The sequence below is a fragment of the Lampetra planeri genome, chromosome 41, assembly GCF_965212315.1.
Source record: "Lampetra planeri chromosome 41, kcLamPlan1.2.h2, whole genome shotgun sequence".
Classification (NCBI taxonomy): Eukaryota; Metazoa; Chordata; class Hyperoartia; order Petromyzontiformes; family Petromyzontidae; genus Lampetra; species Lampetra planeri.
The window spans coordinates 5948700-5966680 of NC_136147.1; the positions used below are offsets into that span (position 1 = coordinate 5948700).

Sequence of the window (17981 nt, forward strand, 5' to 3'; positions counted from 1 at the left end):
TCACAAGTAACGACAGCTTTTGTGTTTACGTGGGGCCAAACAACTTTGTGACCAAAGTAATAGTGACCCACGTACAACCCACTCAATAACAATAATAAAGGCCTCCCCACGGTGTGTAAGTCGTGGTGGTTGGTGGTGATGGGGGTTGTTCAATCACACTTCACCGTCCTAGAATGTTAAAACATCGGCTACTCGACCTATTCTAGATTTGAAGCTTTCGTGACTGCAATGATTCATATTCTTAGGTTTTTTCGCTAAAGTCACGTAGGTAAAAAATTTAAATTTAAAAGTTAAATAAAATAAAAATATATAAAATAAAAACATTTTTATTTTTTTATTTTACTTTTATTATTTTAAAATTTTTACCTACGTGACTTACCGAAAAAACCTAAGAATACTCGACCTATTTATTCATCACCATAGGAACAAAATCGTCGAATTGCGGGAGGACCGAAGGGGGGTGAATAATTCCAGCCCGAGTAATGATCGATCCACTGATGGATGAGAGCCTCTCCATGCCGTGTGGGTCATGGTGGCTATTTGACATCACCACACTGATAATTGTTTTTTTACCCTTCTATCTGGCAACAAAACTGACACCTTTTTTACAAGGAGTCATGTTTGCATAGACCACAATACCTGCAGTGATAATGCAAACAAAAAACATAACTCTGATAATATATGCACTGTCCTTGAAGTTGATTGGTCCACACCCGAGACAGCTTTCCTTAGAGCCTAGTCTCACATGACTCCTTGTAAAAAAGGTGTCAGTTTTGTTGCCAGATAGAAGGGTAAAAAACCAATTATCATATTTTTTACTGGCAAATGAGGTTCCAATGGTGTAAATCACCACACTGGTTGGTGAAAGGGTTTGCCCAGGACCAGTCCGGATATCGCTCGCCACTGGGAATTTACCACTCAGGGTGGACCGGATCAATATGACTGTGCTATCCACTGCGCCACCACTTGCACCCCTGATGCGGTATACTGCACGACAACATGACACTATGCACACCACAGGATATTCGTTGCGTGCTCAATGGCTAAACGCCAGGGTTGACCAGATACAGCTCAAGTATTCTACTGCACGTACCACACACATAGATGTGGTGTTAAGTGCAGGCTCCAATCCTGATTAACTTTCTCTGGCAAACACTTTTTGTACTATGAAGTAAGGTCATTGACCGAAATGTCGCCTAATATATATTTTTTTATTTTAAGGTCACAGTGTTATTGACGAATGTGTTGATATTTTACGAGAGCCGGAACAAGAATTATTTATTGTTTTATGGGGCAGGTCTAAGAGCCGGTCGGTGGTGGCTATATGCGCGTGGCTTGTAATCTGGAACTGGCTTTCACTGCGGTCCACGCGACACACCACGACTCGACCCACCCCGACGTTTTATTTTCCGCGTTCAACCAATTTTACTCCCCACATTCGAATACAAATTAACCCTTGAGCGCGGAGACTGAGATCTTGATCTGTATTGGAATCAGCTCTCTTCTTGCAGAAAGCGTTCACTGCTCGGCACGTGGGGCGTGTTTACCAATCATCGGGCGCGTGCTGCGTGGAACGAGTTCATTTGTGTTGGAATGTGGGGAGTAAAATTGATGAACGCGGACAGACGTAGCGTGGTGTGGGTCGCCAAGACTGGAGTTTGGGAAAATCCTGTGGTCGAGTGTTGCCCACTTGTACAACGAACTGGGTTTTCTCCCACGTGTAAACGTTGATGAATTGGGCGATAACACCTTGATACATAGAGGACCGCAGAGCTCGGGCAATTGTTGGTAGCGACGGCTACCAACCGTGGTTCTTGCTCTCATGCCTCTGAAGTTGTCCTCTCTCCTTGAGAATGAGCGAATACCGTGCAGTGCGTTACAATTCGAAGTGCTATCACAAGTAGAGAGATTCATAATATGCATTGATACTGGATGACTCGGATCAGCTATTAAACTATTTTTCACAGATGTCCAGAATGTTGCTCGACAAATGAAAATAAGACAGCTGTTATTTTCATTCTCTTCTCATAACCCTGTATACTCGGTGTACTAAAAGCAACCCTTGTTTTGTGTAATTATAACATTCAAAGATAATATGTATTGTGAGGTTGTTTTTTTACATTATCTAGGATTTAAATAATATTCCGATGAAATACTTCGAAGCACAAATTGAAAAGTTAGAATACGTTTGACGGAACCTGGTCAGTCTTCTGTGTCCGTTACTCCCACCTCTTCCGTGTCGCTTTCTATTCTTGCTTTCCGAACCTCTTCCGCCGTTTCAATTCAATGAATTTTTGCTCAATGAAAAACCCCGCGCCGCCAGTTACCCAGCTAGTTTCGGTGGCAACGGCCCGCAGCCGCTCACAGCGGAGTCACTGCTGGAAGCACAGATTATTATTAATACGTAGTAGTAGTAGTCACATCATATATTTTACCGAACGCACCCTTGCATGCTGGTCTGTGTGTTTGTACAATTACATTATCTGGCAGGAACGAGCGCTTTGCAACGCGCATTAGGAATTCACATGTCAGTGACATTACAGAGGCTCACAAAAGCGCACCAAGATGTTGACTCTGAAACCTAAGCCCGCTTGCACGTGGCTGCCAAAGCCTCGTCCGAACGCCGTGGGCATTGTACGTTACACGTGTCAGACCGTAACCATGGTCCATCCGCTTCTGGATGGAAGCCTTCCCAATGCGATCCAGCGATGTGTAACAAATCCACCTTGGCACCTGCACGAGAGCCGATTTCATCGCTCCATCTCCGCGGTTGTTGTCCTCTCGTACAACGTTCCATTCGTCGAACCTTCTGGTGACGTGTCCTGCCCAAGGCAACTACTCACCATTCTCACGTTGAATTGTCGTCCACCTGTGTGTGTGTGTTCCCTAATCCGCGTCTTCTTCGTTCTCTCTTCCCCAATGTATTTCCAAGCACGCGCCTCTCCGTTCTTCTTTTGCACACTTTCGATGGTTTCTTTTTTCCCCACCCATACACGATGGACATGGTGGATTGTTACGAGAATAGTGGATTGTTATGAATAGGGGTAAAGTGACCTCCCGTCTGCTCTGCATATTGTGTTGTGTTTGTGTGTGTACGCCTCGCGTTTCCGTGACGACCACTGTGTGTGTGTGCGGCTGTTGCTAGACTGCCTTCTGCTGTTTGGCTGTGTGCAGGGCAGTTTTATGGTGTTTACAACATCTGTGGTGTGAGCGGTGGCGCTGCGGTTAGCGCACTGCGCTAAAAAAAACACCCCGACCACTTGAGTTCGACTACCAACCACTGTCGACGCAGCAGCAGCATGACCGATTTATTTACTTACAGAGGCTTCACGACTGTTCCATTGATCTCACTTCAACGGTGAACCCATAATGCAATGTGTTAGGAACATGTTTGTGTATATACTTTTAATACGAACGAGTTTATTCAGTCGTACTTTTGGATTGTTGAAGGGGTTGTCTGTTCCTCAACAGCTCCTGATAGGTCACTCACCATTCACATGCCAATTTACAAACGGTTCATTTTCTTGGGTTTTTTCGGTAAAGTCACGTAGATAAATTTTACCTACGTGACTAATATGAATCCTTGCAGTCACGTAAGCTTAAAATCTAGAATTACAAACGGTATCAAATGTAATTGTTATCGGACCCCATGGTGTAAAGTGCAGTCTTCAATCAGCTACTATTATCCACTCTATCTCTGGTCTTTCTATGTATTGGCCATGAAAACGGGTCATTTCCTGAAACGTCGCCAATTATATGTTTCTTCTCAAGGCCATGGGGTTATTGACCAACGTGTTGAGGTTGTTTTTGTGGCCTTTAGATGCGGGAGGGATGGGGGGTGGTGTTCGTCTTTGTGCACGATGTCAGTTTAACACGGAGTAAGCTTTCGCGACCAATATCATCCATAACAAAGGATTTTTGTGGTTAGGTCGCGTAAATATATAAATGTGTCGTTAAACCCGCCACCACCCGACACAGCCAACTCATAAGGTTTGTCACGTAAACAGAACGTGGCCAATTCGTCACTAGTACAGCACACCTTTTGTGTGTTGGAGAGCCAAGCCACAACATTTACAATCTGAGTACGACGTTTCGCCAGTAATTACAACTAGCTTCATCAGGCGACAGCCAGATTTGTGGAGAAGTCCACCTGTTTCGTTCCTTATTGCCCTTCCCCCGCACATCCGATTAGCACGGTTGGATTTTCAGTTTGCACATAGTCACATAGTCACTTTAAGATGTTTTCTTGTTTATGTTTTTTGTTTGTTGCGGTTGCACCCGATTCAAGAGCCGAATGGCTCGCAAGGCTATACAAAATAAATGCAACTGAAAACTGAAACTGAAACACGGTGCGACAAAAGTTCAGCAGACATACATAGTCAAAGGTGCTCGCTAACAGCACTTGCCCCAAAAGTCTGTTAAGGCTATGGCTGGGGAGGGGGAGGTATCTGTGTCTTTGTCTCGGTCATCCCAAAAAGAACATGAGCGGTGGCGCGTCTCATTTGGCTGCTCCATGTGTGTCTCTGCAAGCCGTACGAGCGAGCGAGCTGGGAGCCGCTGTGCGCGCCTGGAAATGTCGCCCTCCGGGCTCCCCTCCCACGTGCAGGGAGGGAGGGAGGAAGAGGGGAGAGGTGATTTGTGAAGGAATAACCCCACCGCCACCACCGCCACCACCATCAACCTCTCTCTCTCCTCTCTCGCCCATCCCCCACCGCACTCAATCACCACAATGTCCTTGCCCTACGACAGGACAAGACCCCCGCCACCAGTAGGACAAGGCTTCCCGGGTTTTCCGTGTAGGGGGCCGTCCATAAATGACGTCACGCACCTGGGGGAGGGGGGGGGTCAGACATTTGTGACGATGTGTGACTCGGGGGGGGGGGGAATTAAATCAATTTTTAATAAATGTTTTTTCCTACAACATCAGAGTGCAGCGGCACATTAAATACGCACTACAATGACAATAGTTTAAAGCGATTTGAAGCATGTTTTTTGTTGGAGGGGGGCAGAGCTTTGTGACGTCATATTTGAGGGGGGGTCTGACTTTTTGTGACGCCGTGTGACGAAGGGGGGGGGCAAAAATCGTCCAAAATCGCGTGACGTCATTTATTGCAAACATGATGCCTTGTATAAAGGTGTCAGTTTTTTGTACCAGTTGAAAGGGTAAAACCCTATTACTACATCGTGCTGTTGTCAAACCCCAACAATGGTTTCAAAAGGTGTGGCGGCCCTCACACTGATGATGTCTTATCGGCGAAATTGGCCACCGGTTCAGATATTCGTCACTGATGTTGACCGTGAGTGGGAATCGAACTCGGGTTGCCGGGATCGTAGAAATGTGTGCTGACCCACGACACTACCGCTCCCACGAAAATCTCTCGTGTACACCGTCTCCATCAAAGACAAAGATCCCACGTGTAACCTAAACAGACTGTAGGGGCAAGTGCTGTTAGCGAGCACATATGAGACGGTGGGTGGACAGCAGCACGTACGACCGCCGTTGTCTCCCCAGTAGCGATGTTTACACACTGCACCACGTACTCATTTGAGGCAGAGTCGACCTAGGGGAGACCCATGATCGGTCTCCCTCAGACACACATCACAAGACCCCCTTTACTGCACCTCCCTGCTGTAACTCGTCAGGGGAAATGTATTCGGGGCCCGTGTTGGGTTTCCACGCGAAAGTGTTTTCATCCACTCTGCAGCGCCTTTGCCAAAAGCATCGGGCAAACCCAGCAGCATGTTTCACAAACATGACTCATGTCGATGATGAGATCAGGAATGTCGAAAACGATTCCAGAGCTTGCTAGCTGAAGCGGATGCTTCTGGACAACATGCCTGCGAGGCTGATGGGACTCGTGTTTTATTGATGTGGAGATACAGAAATGCGTTTATGCACTGCCAGCGTGAAGCCTCCAGTGCGAGGAATACAAAATGTTGAGTTAATTGGTATACAGTATCTTCTTGGTTCTTTCGGTAAAGTCACGTAGAAGGGAAGTAATAACATAATAAAAATAAAACATAAAATAATTCTCACGACGTTTCGGCCACAACGCAAGCAGCCGTCTTCAGGTAGAGAACAGGTCTGTCAAGTAGACATATGATGAGATCAGGAAACGTCGTGAGAATTATTTTATGTTTTATTTTTATTATTTTATTACTTCCCTTCTACGTGACTTTACCGAAAGAACCAAGAAGATAAATCCCTGCAGTCACGAAAGCTTTAAATCAAAATTGGTATACAGTAGGCTAATAGCATAATTCTAACATTTCCTAAAGGAAGTGATGCTTATGGTAATACATCTGAGATGGTTAATATTTGCTCCACTTATATTTGACTGTCGCTACAAATCCACTTATTGGAAAATATCTTGTTGCTTTGAAGAACGCAGGAGAGCGTCACCTTGTCCAGTAATGTGTAACCGTTCTATCTTTATATTCTTGGTTCTTTCGGTAAAGTCACGTAGAAGGGAAATAATAAAAATATAAAACAATAAAAATTCTCACGTTTCGACTGCAACACAAGCAGTCATCATCAGGTGTGAAATCCACAGCAAAAAAAAATATTTCTTCTTTCTGTGGATTTCACATCTGATGATGATTGCTTGTGTTGCAGTCGAAACGTCGTGATAATTTTTGTTTTATATTAATATTATTTTATTATTTCCCTTCTACGTGACTTTACCGAAAGAACCAATAATATGAATCCCTGCAGTCACGAAAGCTTTAAATCAAAATTTCGTTCTATCTTTATCAGTCGTTTTACATTTCTTTCAATAAAGCTGTAAAGTCGGGCTCAATATCCACATGAGCAAAACAAGTCGCTTACAAAAAGTTCGACTGGCAAATGGAGATGTTTAGTTTTGCTGTAACGTTGCACATGCGAAGTGCATCGCACGATCGTTGAAACAGCAGCTAGGCGATGGGTATCCGTTGCCCAACATCAATTAATACGGTAGAATATTTATTGCAAATATATTTTATGTAACCGACCGGTGGAAAGATGCACCAACTCTCCTAGACGTTAAACTATCATACAAGCATTAAATCGTGTTTTGAGAAATGTTGAAAGATTCATATTTCATCCCTGCAGCCACTGGAGGTGCTATCATTCATCATAAATAGCGATTCAATGTTTTTTACAAGAATTGACAGGGGTGGTGGAAAGGTAGTGAATCGTTCGACTGAATTAAATCAACACACATTCAAGTCTATATTTTATTTATGAAAAATCATGGTACAATAAGCGGTTATGCAAATATAAGCAAAAGTACGTACGACAAATAAGTTTCTCGTGTAGGCTATAAAATGTTCAATGTATGTGCGCCGAGTGATACGGATAGTCTCAGCACATATGAGTGCACTCCTACAATCTTCAGTTTTTTTTTCCGAAATGCTATGGCTGCACTATCGGTGGCATGTCACGAGATGAATACAAACGGACCTCATGAGTTGAGCCATTCGGAACCGATGCTAGACAACGGCTTGGGGAAGCGGATATCACAGAGCTCCATTCTGAGACCCCTCCCGGCGACCTCTGAATTATCACCATTAAAGGGAACCACTTCTCCAACCATCCTGCCACCAAGGACAATGTTCATGGCAAGACAAGTCAAACCACGGAGCTGGAATTTAGCCCAAGTGCTGAACCAAATATAGTACAGTTATAGGTTTTTACCCTTTTATCTGGCACCAAAACGGACACCTTAATACAAGGGATCATGTTTGCAATAACCACAACACAAGCAGTTAAAATGCAAACAAAAAGAGACAATTCTGATAAAGATATGCACTGTCCTTGAAATTGATTGGTCCACACCCGAGACGGCTTTTCTTTGAGCCTAGTCTCCACTGGTGTTGTACGCCTTTTGGCGTCATCTGGTCCAACACCAGTGGAGACTAGGCTCTAAGAAAAGCTGTCTCGGGTGTGGACCAATCAATTTCATGGACAGTGCATATCTTTATCAGAGTTGTCTCTTTTTGTTTGCATTTTGACTGCTTGTGTTGTGGTTATTGCAAACATGATCCCTTGTATAGAGGTGTCAGTTTTGGTGCCAGATAAAAGGGTAAAAACCCATTACTATATCTTGCTACTGGCAAAGGAGATCTCATAATGCTGAACCAAATGTTTGTGGGTTTTTTGTGTGCGCAGCCATTGGTGACCGGACAAAGAAAATTCACCACACGACAGAACCCGATGTAATCACAGGCCACAGACTGGATCTGAACCCAGGATCTCAGCAGTGCCAGCTCGGTGCTTTGACCCGAACTATCCGGCCACCTCACTCTGAAATATCCGAACCATATCCCCGAGAATCTGTGAACAGCAGCATTCTTCATCGGGGTGTACGGTCCATGGTTTCCATAACAATTTATGCACTTTTTATGCAACCAGATTTTGACCATGTTCATGTGATCAGGTGCGAGGTGCTGAAATGACAAAACAACGCCCCCATCTGTTCTATGCGCGTTATACATGTACGTTAACGCCATCTCCCGATGGCTCGTAGGCTTATTTACACTAGCGCTTTAAATTTAGTTTTCATGACACGATTCCCAAATTCCAGTTCTCTTGACCCATAGCACTGCGTCTTTCCATCTTTTCCAATCTTCTTTGTTCAAATGCATACGGAATTGTCACACACTGCTTGTACTTCATTTTTAAACGAGTGCCATCAAGATAATTCCTATTTACAGAAATCTTCTGCGACCCGTGTATGCCATGAGAAACACGTCGAGGAGCGGGACAGTCGTGGTTATGGCACTGCGCTCCGCACCTGGTGAGCCAAGATCGACTGCTGCTCATGCCCAACATGAATGGCGAATATCTGAAACGGTCCTGGGCCTTCCCTAGGATGATCCGTGCTGGAGTGACAAAGGCAGCAAGGCATGGTGCTGGACACACCCCACACCCCCTTGTGCACCTTTATCGGGTGCTTGCTAACAGCATTTCCTATAATAGCCTGAGAAAGGCGAGATGGGGGTGAGAGATATGATTTTAATGAAGAGATTTTGTATATGTATGAGTCTCTTGTCTAAATTTGAATCAGTGCTATGTCATAACGGACTTCTTTACCAATCATCAAACACATGCAGATGTAGCAAGTTGTTGTTTACGAGGACTGTCTGTAAGTTAGGGAGCACTGCCCTGATGCTTTAATGCATGGATATTCACAGCTTCATGAGATTTAAAACGACACAAATTGCCTACATTTGCTACATGGCTCAACTGCCAATACTCACCAAGCCAGCAAAGCGGACGGAGCTCCTACATTTTTGAAAACGTATTTTCCCTTAGCGTTTCTCAATGGTTTTCGGGAAAATAACACACTCGGACAAACACGCGCACGCACATCGCTTCTCTACAGCTCCCGCTCCGTTTGGCTGCTGCTTTTCTTAAGCGGAAGGCCTTTCTTTATTGCCATGGATGTTGCCAATTTGTCTTCAGTCTTGGCTGCGGCTGCGGATTTAGGTTTGCCTTTCGCCTTTGGCTTTGCCTTGCCCTTTGTTGCCGCTCTCTTGGTCGCGGTCAGCTTTTTGCGCGCCGCCCTGACGTCGACCAGGTCTCCTCGGCCTTCCTCGCGCATCTGCTCGCGCCACGCCGCCATCTCTCGCGTGTAACGCACGCGGTCGTCTTCCGCCAGCTGCTGATATTTCTGCACGCCCCAACGTCGCACGCGCGCACACACAAAAAGACAAAGATCACCCCTATAGCCTCAACAGACTTTTGGGGCAATTAGCGAGTAGCACCTACAAAGCCTGCCACAGCACACAAGGGGGTAGGGATGGCCAGCACCACGCCCGGCCGCCTTTGTCTCGCCAGTGCAATATTTACACACCGCAGTAGGTATTAGAGGCTGAGTCGACCTAGGGGAGGGCCCAGGACCGGTTCAGATAATCGTCACAAACATAGGCACGTTAGGCTCCTTCAGATTCTAATGTCAACGCTTTGCATCCATCAATCTAGATGTAAATACACAACGCATCGCCCTACCACATTGCAAATTAAATACTTTGCAATATCATATAATCCACGCATAGACGTGATTTTTCTACACTTGTGTTGTTATTTTTGCAATTTTTAGGAACGCTATCCCATTTGAGCTATTGGCATCATGTCATGAGACAAAGTGTCCATGTTATGTCCCTCGAAGAGCAGTCAAACCCTGCCTTTTAGAGAATGGCAAAAAAAAGCGATCACAGAAATGCAGCTGATATCCCCTCGAGTGACATCTGGTTTGCATATCAGAGGGCAGCACTTCCCCACCTTACTTGCAATATGAGAGTAAAAATGTTCATCACATAACAGCAAAACAAATATTTAAATTATCGGTGTTCAATCAATCAATCTTTATTTAATGTGCCAATATCACCCTCAAGGGTAGGCATCAGTGCACATTACAACAGAATGGGAACGGTAGAAGAGGCATCAGGAATGAAAAAAGAAAACTGTCATGCCTTCAGCGCAGAGGTCGCAATCGGGTACCCGATACCCGTACCATACCCGATACCCGGCTACCCGTACCCGTCTGGGTACGGCTACCCGTACCCGTCTGGGTACGGGTAGCCGTTTGCGACCCTGGTGCGGCCGGGTACGGGTAGGCCGCGAGTCACTGGTGAGTAACCGTTTGTCACTCATTTCCCAACGTCTTGTCTCTTATCACAATTCAAGTTCCTAGAATCAACCCACCCACGCTTGCAACATGGCTTCATCCCAGAGGTCGCAATCGGGTACCCAATACCCGGCTACCTGTACCCGGCCGGGTACGGGTACCCGTTTGCGACCCTGGTGCAGCCGGGTACGGGTACGGGTAAGGAATCAAAACCCGTTTGCGACCTCTGCTTCAGCGGCTAACACCGACTGAGCAAACTAAATTGCTACCGCGCGCAAAATAAAGTGCAACCGTACGCGACGAATAGCATGAGAAAGGTAAGTAGTAAATACAAATAAATAAATTGGATTTTACCTATGTTAAGTGCTGAATCAAACTTCATCCAATGGTTTTTGTGCAGTCATTGGTGACGAGGCTGAGGCCATTAACTCACTACACTCAAAACCCCAGTTTAATCACAGGCAGCTGCCTGATTTTTAAATCAAGTTCCAAGCGGTTCCACAGTTCAGCACTTCAACCGTTTTGCGTTCGAACATGTTTCGTATTTTGTGCCATTAAAATAAAACAACCCCATTAAATCACTACAATCCACAAGCGAACGCCTCACCTGCTTCTGCATGTCGTCGAGTCCCGACCATTCGTCACGCAACCGGATCAACTTTTCCTGCACACGACAACAACGCATGCGTGTCAACACTCCACGCAGCGTCAACGCTTGTTACGTGCGCCGTGCAAAAGCCTCGATTCCTCGGCACGCGCGCGTTGATGCCGTGTGAGCAACGTTACGGCCGACGCTCCCTTCTCACCGGCTGCGAGGAACCCGTCACCCGCTTGAAGTTCTCTGCCATGAAGATGTTGAATGGAACACTCGGCCTCTTGGGCTTACCCAGGGCAATCAGCTCCTGAGGGCACGCAAAAGGGGGAAAACAAGGAATAGAAATCGTGAATATGCACGGATTAGACTCCTCCACCCATGGGGTGCTCCAGCGCAGGGAACCCAGGAGGCCGGGTCAACCGAGCGGAAGAGCTCCACACTTGGTTTTGCTCTATCGTGCGCAGTTAGCAAATATGGTCATGGTATAAATTTTTCACGAGATGATACGATAAGTTTTCTATAAGCTTGTAATGGTATATCACGCTTGTATTGTAATGTTTTTTTCTTCACTGTACTGCTTGTACGAATGAAGATAACTGAAACATTCTTCAACTGCAGTTTTAATCAACGCAACCCTACCACACGTCTTCTTAATCATTGCAACTTTACAATCTTTAACGATTACAACGCACACGCTGTCAGTTATGATCAACATATATTTTTTATTTGACAAACTATAAAAATGTTGTCTTCTTCTAACTGCCATACTTTCAATTACTCGGGAAAATGTTTAACATAGCACATATTGAATGGACGCTATTTATTTGTTTAGAACTTTAATCATTGTGCTTTTGTTATTTCATAGTCAGATAATCAAATTTGAAAAATATGAGCCAATGTAATCACGATATACCGATGTTTTTCAAAACGGATGATGCCATTATGACGAGGCTTATACCATACAATATACATTGTGGTATCGCCATTTCACGACAAACCCAGTAGCAAGCCTTATCTTACTTTCCAGGCAGCACACTATGGTTAGACATGGAGGCATCCCATCGTTAGCCCAAGAAGATTCTGGCAAAATGCAGATACAGTCTGTTCTCCTAAAAATGACGTGTGTTTTCATAATGCGAATTGGATATAACTCGATGAAAATATTAGGGAACACATTTTTTCATAGCGCAGATGCGATTTGGACATAATGCGAAATATGAGTAAGTGGTGGCATCACAGATGTGACGTCACCGCTCACTTGCCGTGCAATATATTATATCCATTATTGCGCCCCCCCACCCCCCCCCAAAAAAATACAAAAGTCTATTTTTAGATTTTTAGCATTGTGTACAGTCTGGAAGCTACCCACATGCCAAATTTAAAGTTTGTTGCATGTTGGGAAGTATGCTAAACATTTCAATCAGACACACACATTCACAAATTCCCTTTTATATACATAGCTTTATTTTAACGCGTGTTTTCACATCGCGGTGTTCTTCAGGCGCGCAACTACTACCGCGTTACAGGAAAACAGACTTACCTTCTTTCGGATGCGAGCCAAGCGCCTGGTCCTCTTCTTTTTGCTCGCATCCTTCCTGGCCTTGATCTGCTCTGGCGACAGCCTGCTGAGGAATCGCTGGTACTCATCTTGGTACTTCTGCATCTCAGCTTTTGCAATCTCTTGATATCTCTGTCCATCAGCAATGGGGGGTGACATCGGTTTCTCTCTTAATCAGTGAGTGTTTCAATTAGAAATAGGGAGCGATTACTTCACCTGTGAGATAAAAACTTGTTTTAATAAGGTGTAGTATTTTTTTGAAATACATCCTCTGAATTTTCCGGAACATTTTTGTTACTTGGATAAACAAAACAAGTTTGTTCAAAATATCTAACTGGAAACCCAGTTACTTAACGTGAAATAGGCAACACAGCATGAGCAATATTCTAATGTCAAGTCTCGCAGCGCTGACAGCTATTTAAAGTTATATTTTTTAGCAAGCTGTGTTAAATTTTATTTCTGTTCATTAAGCGATTAAAGTAAAATGAAGCTACAAATTATGCACTACTGCATATTATCTTATTTAATGAGGCATGTGCTTGTTAATTTGAGCTGTAATTAACATAGTAAGTTTTTGGATTGTGCCATAACCCTCCATCAATGGTACAAAGAGTGACTGGGTACCTCCTTGTGTACGTCTGACATTTTTCTCCATTGCTCCGATAGGTTCTTGATGATATCTGTGTGTTTCATTTCTGCATTCACCAAAACGCACAAGCAAAAGCGTATATTAATACTCGAATAATACTCAAATTAAACATATAGGTATGCATTTTCACAAATGGTTGGCCCAAAGTGCTTTACAAGCTGAGAATATTTTATCGGCTATTTAGCAATTCTATTACATTAGAGATATCTGCGTCATGCCATGAGATGAAATGTCCATTCGTAAGTCTTGCAAAGAAAGCAGTGTTGCCCTGTGTTCGAGTGTAGCTCGTAGAAGCAGATATGGCATCACTATTTGAGAGATGCCTTCAAGTGAACTCTTATTCCCTGCAAGGGGACTGCACTTTCCCACAAGCCCTTCTAAAGAGATATGGGGCCCAGATATCCCTTTGCAAGACCTTCCTGCAAACAGAGCATTGAGTATTTAGAATAATTGAGGCTTTCCTCGGTAAACAAAGGGCATTATTATTTCAGCCGCCTTTGACAAAATCACCAAGAAATGTACCCAGTCTCATCAGATCTCAGAATCTAAGCTTGGTTGCGCCTGGATAATACTTGGATGTGCGAACACCACGTTGGGCATGTTGTAGTTATAGGCCTACAGAAATAAAGAGTAGGCAGCAGAAGGCAATGCAGAAAATCAATTGTAATACAATATTTCGATTCTTGCACGTCTTGTGTCAACCCACACTGACAAATGCGGTGGAGTATGGTTAAATAAACACCGGACCTGCAAGAGATGGAGAAATCCTAATCCAGTAGTGGACTGACAAACGACCGCACATGTAGATTGTTGTGTCTGCAAGGCAATGTGTTATTATTGGTCCAAGTTATGTGCCGATGTCTATTCGAGTTATTGGTGCATTTTGCAATACTGATTTGGTTCCGGTGTTATGGACAGCTTCTTGTGGATGGGTAGATTAGCAACTTCAAGGTGAATATTCAAATTAGACATACAATTGCTCTGGTTGATGTGTGGTGGATTACTTCAATACCTCCAATGAATTTTTAAGAGTTCACAATGGTTCATTGTTATGTGGTCAAGTGTTTGCGCAAACGCACACGCCAGCCTTCCTTTGAATTTCTATTTATGATGGTCATGGGCTGATTCTCCACGAGAAATGCAGATCCGATTTAACGTCTTCCATTGTTTTCAAGGTAGATTCAATCCCAGGGGGTCTTAAGTGAGATTAGCAATAAGCTGCTTGTCCAGGACACTGATGTTCATCAAAATCTTTCACCATTTCTCGGTGGAACTCAAAGCCTGAATTTGCAAGGTCACTAGCTATGCTTAAGAATGACTTGCGTGATGAAAATGCAATTGCCGTGCACCAACCAGGGTACTGCAGAGTCGTTTGGGGTCGCTGTTCGGCCAAGAAGCGGAAGAAGGAGGTGAGAGGCCGCTTGGGCGGCGTGGGACTCGGGACAGCCGATGGACCAGAAATAAGCCGCACAGCCATGCAGCTCACTTGTGGCCGGCTAAACACACGCATCACACACACACACACCCAGAACGACAAGGATGTTACATAGGGGGTTGGAATATTATTTGGTATTACCGTTACCTGTGTTTAAGCCACCAAGAGCGCACGGGAGTGGCGAAGCGTGGTTGGCATGGACGCTGGTCCAAAGGAGTGGAATTGGGTTTCCCCATTTGGATTCCACCCCCCTTCGTATCCCAGCGCGTTAGCCAATGGGGCCCGGTGCAGTCGCACCGCCTGTACACTCGCTAGCTAGGCCACTGGTGCTTGACTCGCAATCGAGGTCACGAGTTCAAATGCTATTATGAAAGGGATGTCGACTCAGCCCGTCATCTCTCCAGGATCAGACAATGAGCACCGTTTTTGGGAGGATAATAGTGGTCATATAATGCATAAGCTGGTAACTGCCACAAGAATGTGGAATTTCGACCAAGGATGCCTCCAGAGATGAGTGCTGTCCCACACTAATCAGGAATATACTTTGTTTATGACCCATGACCAAATAACGCCGAATGTGGAAGCTAAGGTAAAAAAAACGCCCGGATAGTGCGACCATCATGTGCCGTGTAGATGGCAGTGAAGCAAAATTAATCGATGCACTGCGCTCCTGCTCCAACATCTGTTCCCCACCTTCGTCAACCCGCACTGATGAGAGTGGTCAAGTATGAGGACTGTAGTCCTCTACTTACGATGGAGATGCGTTACGACGACCCCATCGTAAGTCAAAAATATCGTAAGTCGAAGATGGCCTAGCCTACCCAGGAGTCTTAAAGAATGGTGATTATTGAGCAAAACAGATCAATTTACAGTACCGTACTGTATAAACTATATACTGTATGTATTTATTAATTACAATACTGTATTCAACAGTAAAATGTAAAGTAAAAAAACAAGGTCAATTCCTAGCCTACCTATATGAACTGCAATTTAATAGAAAGTTTTTGTTCAGGAAACAATCCCGGCAGCGTCCCAACGTGCAGTATCGTACCTCGTACGCTGCTGCGTTTGCCTGCCGCGCGAAATTTAAAATATTTGACAATTTTGTCGTATCGCTATCGCCATCGTAAGATCGAAATATCGTAAGTCGGATCATAGTAACTCGGGGACTATCTCTGTATCGGCAAATCCCACCCCCCAAACTCGCCCCAATTGACTGGTAACACATTCCTGCGGAGGGAGCTGGTAGGAACGTTGGGTTGCTCGGTCAATGGCCAGGGTCAACGGCGGCGTGGTGTATTCCGCAAATATGCCCAACTGTGAGGACGAGCACAAGCCGGCGTGAGTAGGTTAAACGTTGAGTTTTATAAGGGCACCACGGGGTGACCAGCCCCTCCCCACCCAGCCCCACCCCTCCCACCCAGCCCCTCCCCACCCAGCCCACCCAGCCCCTCCCTACACGACGGACGGACACAATAATCCCCTGTGGGCTGGTGTAACCAGGAGGTTCCTACCAGTAAAAGGCAATTAGTCTACATGTGCTGGACATATTGACAACACTGCAATTGCAACTGTTTGCTATATTTATTATAATCAAGGTCCCTTTTGCAAAATGAAGCGGATATGAAGTAGATGTTTCTTTGTTGCTAACGTATTAATGGATTGCAATGGTTCAATAACGTTCTTAATTCGCGTTAACGTGAAATTTACACCGACACAGATGCTGAAGATCTCGGTAGAAATGCGTGAATTTGTCTTCTTGATCCTGAAGGATTCACATCCCGTTACATTTACAGAAAGCTTACAATAAACAACATACCGTGTGAACCCGTCTCGTTATTTACTTTTTAATATTTAAATAAAAAAATAAAGCCTCTAGCCCGGCCCACGTGGACGCAATGCCCTCGTGTGCCCTTGCAAACCTCGACTAAAACCACAACACGCAAAGCAACGAAACACTTAAGGGCTCTTCGAAGTTAAGTTCCGGCACGCATTTAAACGTAGTTTCTCGTTACTTTGTGACAACAAGACACTTAACATTATTAGCCCCTTATCCGTGTAACGTTATTTTTGGCGCTAACCGATAGCGTCTCTCCGCGAACCAGCTCAAACTGCATTCTTAGCATTTTTACGAATTTATAAAAATGCGGGCTACTGTGCGATCTACGTGTACCACAATCCATGCAGGCGACAAAAGTAGAGTTTTGTTTTTACTTCGATACATTAAAAATTACTTTATTACCAACTTGGTGGAGGCCTTACACAGATTCACACAGCGGGTCTCGGCTAGTTCTCCCGCCGGGTTAGGGCCACCTCAGGCGGGGAAGCATCTATCCGACAGAGGGGGTTGGGCAGTGGATCTCGGTAATCCCCTGGTATCTCTCGTCTGTTTAAGTCTTCTATGCTTTCTCCTTGCCCCGCTCCTTCTTCGTGATGTCTCCTGGAGTTCGCCAGAATGGTTACCTGAACACGGGCCTCGACAGGACGGCGGCCAAAGAGCGTAGGAGCTGCATAGCGCCGAGGAACTGCGTGTCGACGGCGAGCGAGGCTGGAGGGGGAGGCAGCCACTGGGCAGCGGGGCCTCGACAGCGCCTCCTGTGCCTAGGCCCGGCCACGACAGCCACAATTGTAGATTTGAAGCTTTCGTGAACTGCCAAGGATTCATACTCTTAGGTTTTTTTTCGGTAAAGTCACGTAGGTAAAAATAAACATAAATAATAGAAATAATATAAATTATAGTTTTTTTTATTTTTGCCTACTAATAATAATAGAAATAATAATAGAAATATTTTTTTTTAGGTAAGAATAAATATTATAAATAATACAAATAATTATTTTGTATTATTTATTTGTATTTTTACCTACTAATAAAAATATAAATAATAATATAAGTAATAACAATAAAAAACATATTATTTATTTATTTCCCACCTACCTAACACAAAATAATATCATCAAGCATCCGAAGACATCAGTTTTCAGTTGCATTTATTTGGTATAGCCGTGTGAGACATTCGGCTCTTGAATCGGGTGCAACCGCAACAAACAACAAACAAAAACATGAACAAGAAAACATCTTAAAGTGACTATGTGACTATGTGCAAACAGAAAAATCCAGGAAAAAACTACAA

At 44.5% G+C, this 17981-nt stretch overlaps 1 protein-coding gene across 1 annotated transcript; it reads right to left on the minus strand.

The window, feature by feature from the left end:
• Positions 1-8613: 8613 nt before the first annotated feature.
• Positions 8614-17464, minus strand: LOC144732121 (transcription factor A, mitochondrial-like). The gene is made up of 7 exons (XM_078613412.1): positions 17314-17464; positions 14769-14911; positions 13391-13461; positions 12749-12898; positions 11420-11515; positions 11221-11277; positions 8614-9656 (listed from the first exon to the last, which is right to left on the minus strand). Exons 1-7 carry the CDS (start codon positions 17361-17363, stop codon positions 9363-9365), a joined length of 861 nt encoding a protein of 286 aa, XP_078469538.1. The 5' UTR covers positions 17364-17464; the 3' UTR covers positions 8614-9362.
• Positions 17465-17981: the final 517 nt, after the last annotated feature.

What these genes read in the sequence shown, in the direction of transcription:
- LOC144732121 (XM_078613412.1), bottom strand. Translation starts at nt 17,363, where the DNA reads ATGCAGCTCCTACGCTCTTTGGCCGCCGTCCTGTCGAGGCCCGTGTTC. An exon ending in TGGCTCGCATCCGAAAGAAG is followed by an intron (nt 11,516 to 12,748) that starts GTAAGTCTGTTT and finishes GCGTGCCCTCAG; the next exon opens with GAGCTGATTGCCCTGGGTAA. An exon ending in TCGACGACATGCAGAAGCAG is followed by an intron (nt 9,657 to 11,220) that starts GTGAGGCGTTCG and finishes TGGGGCGTGCAG; the next exon opens with AAATATCAGCAGCTGGCGGA.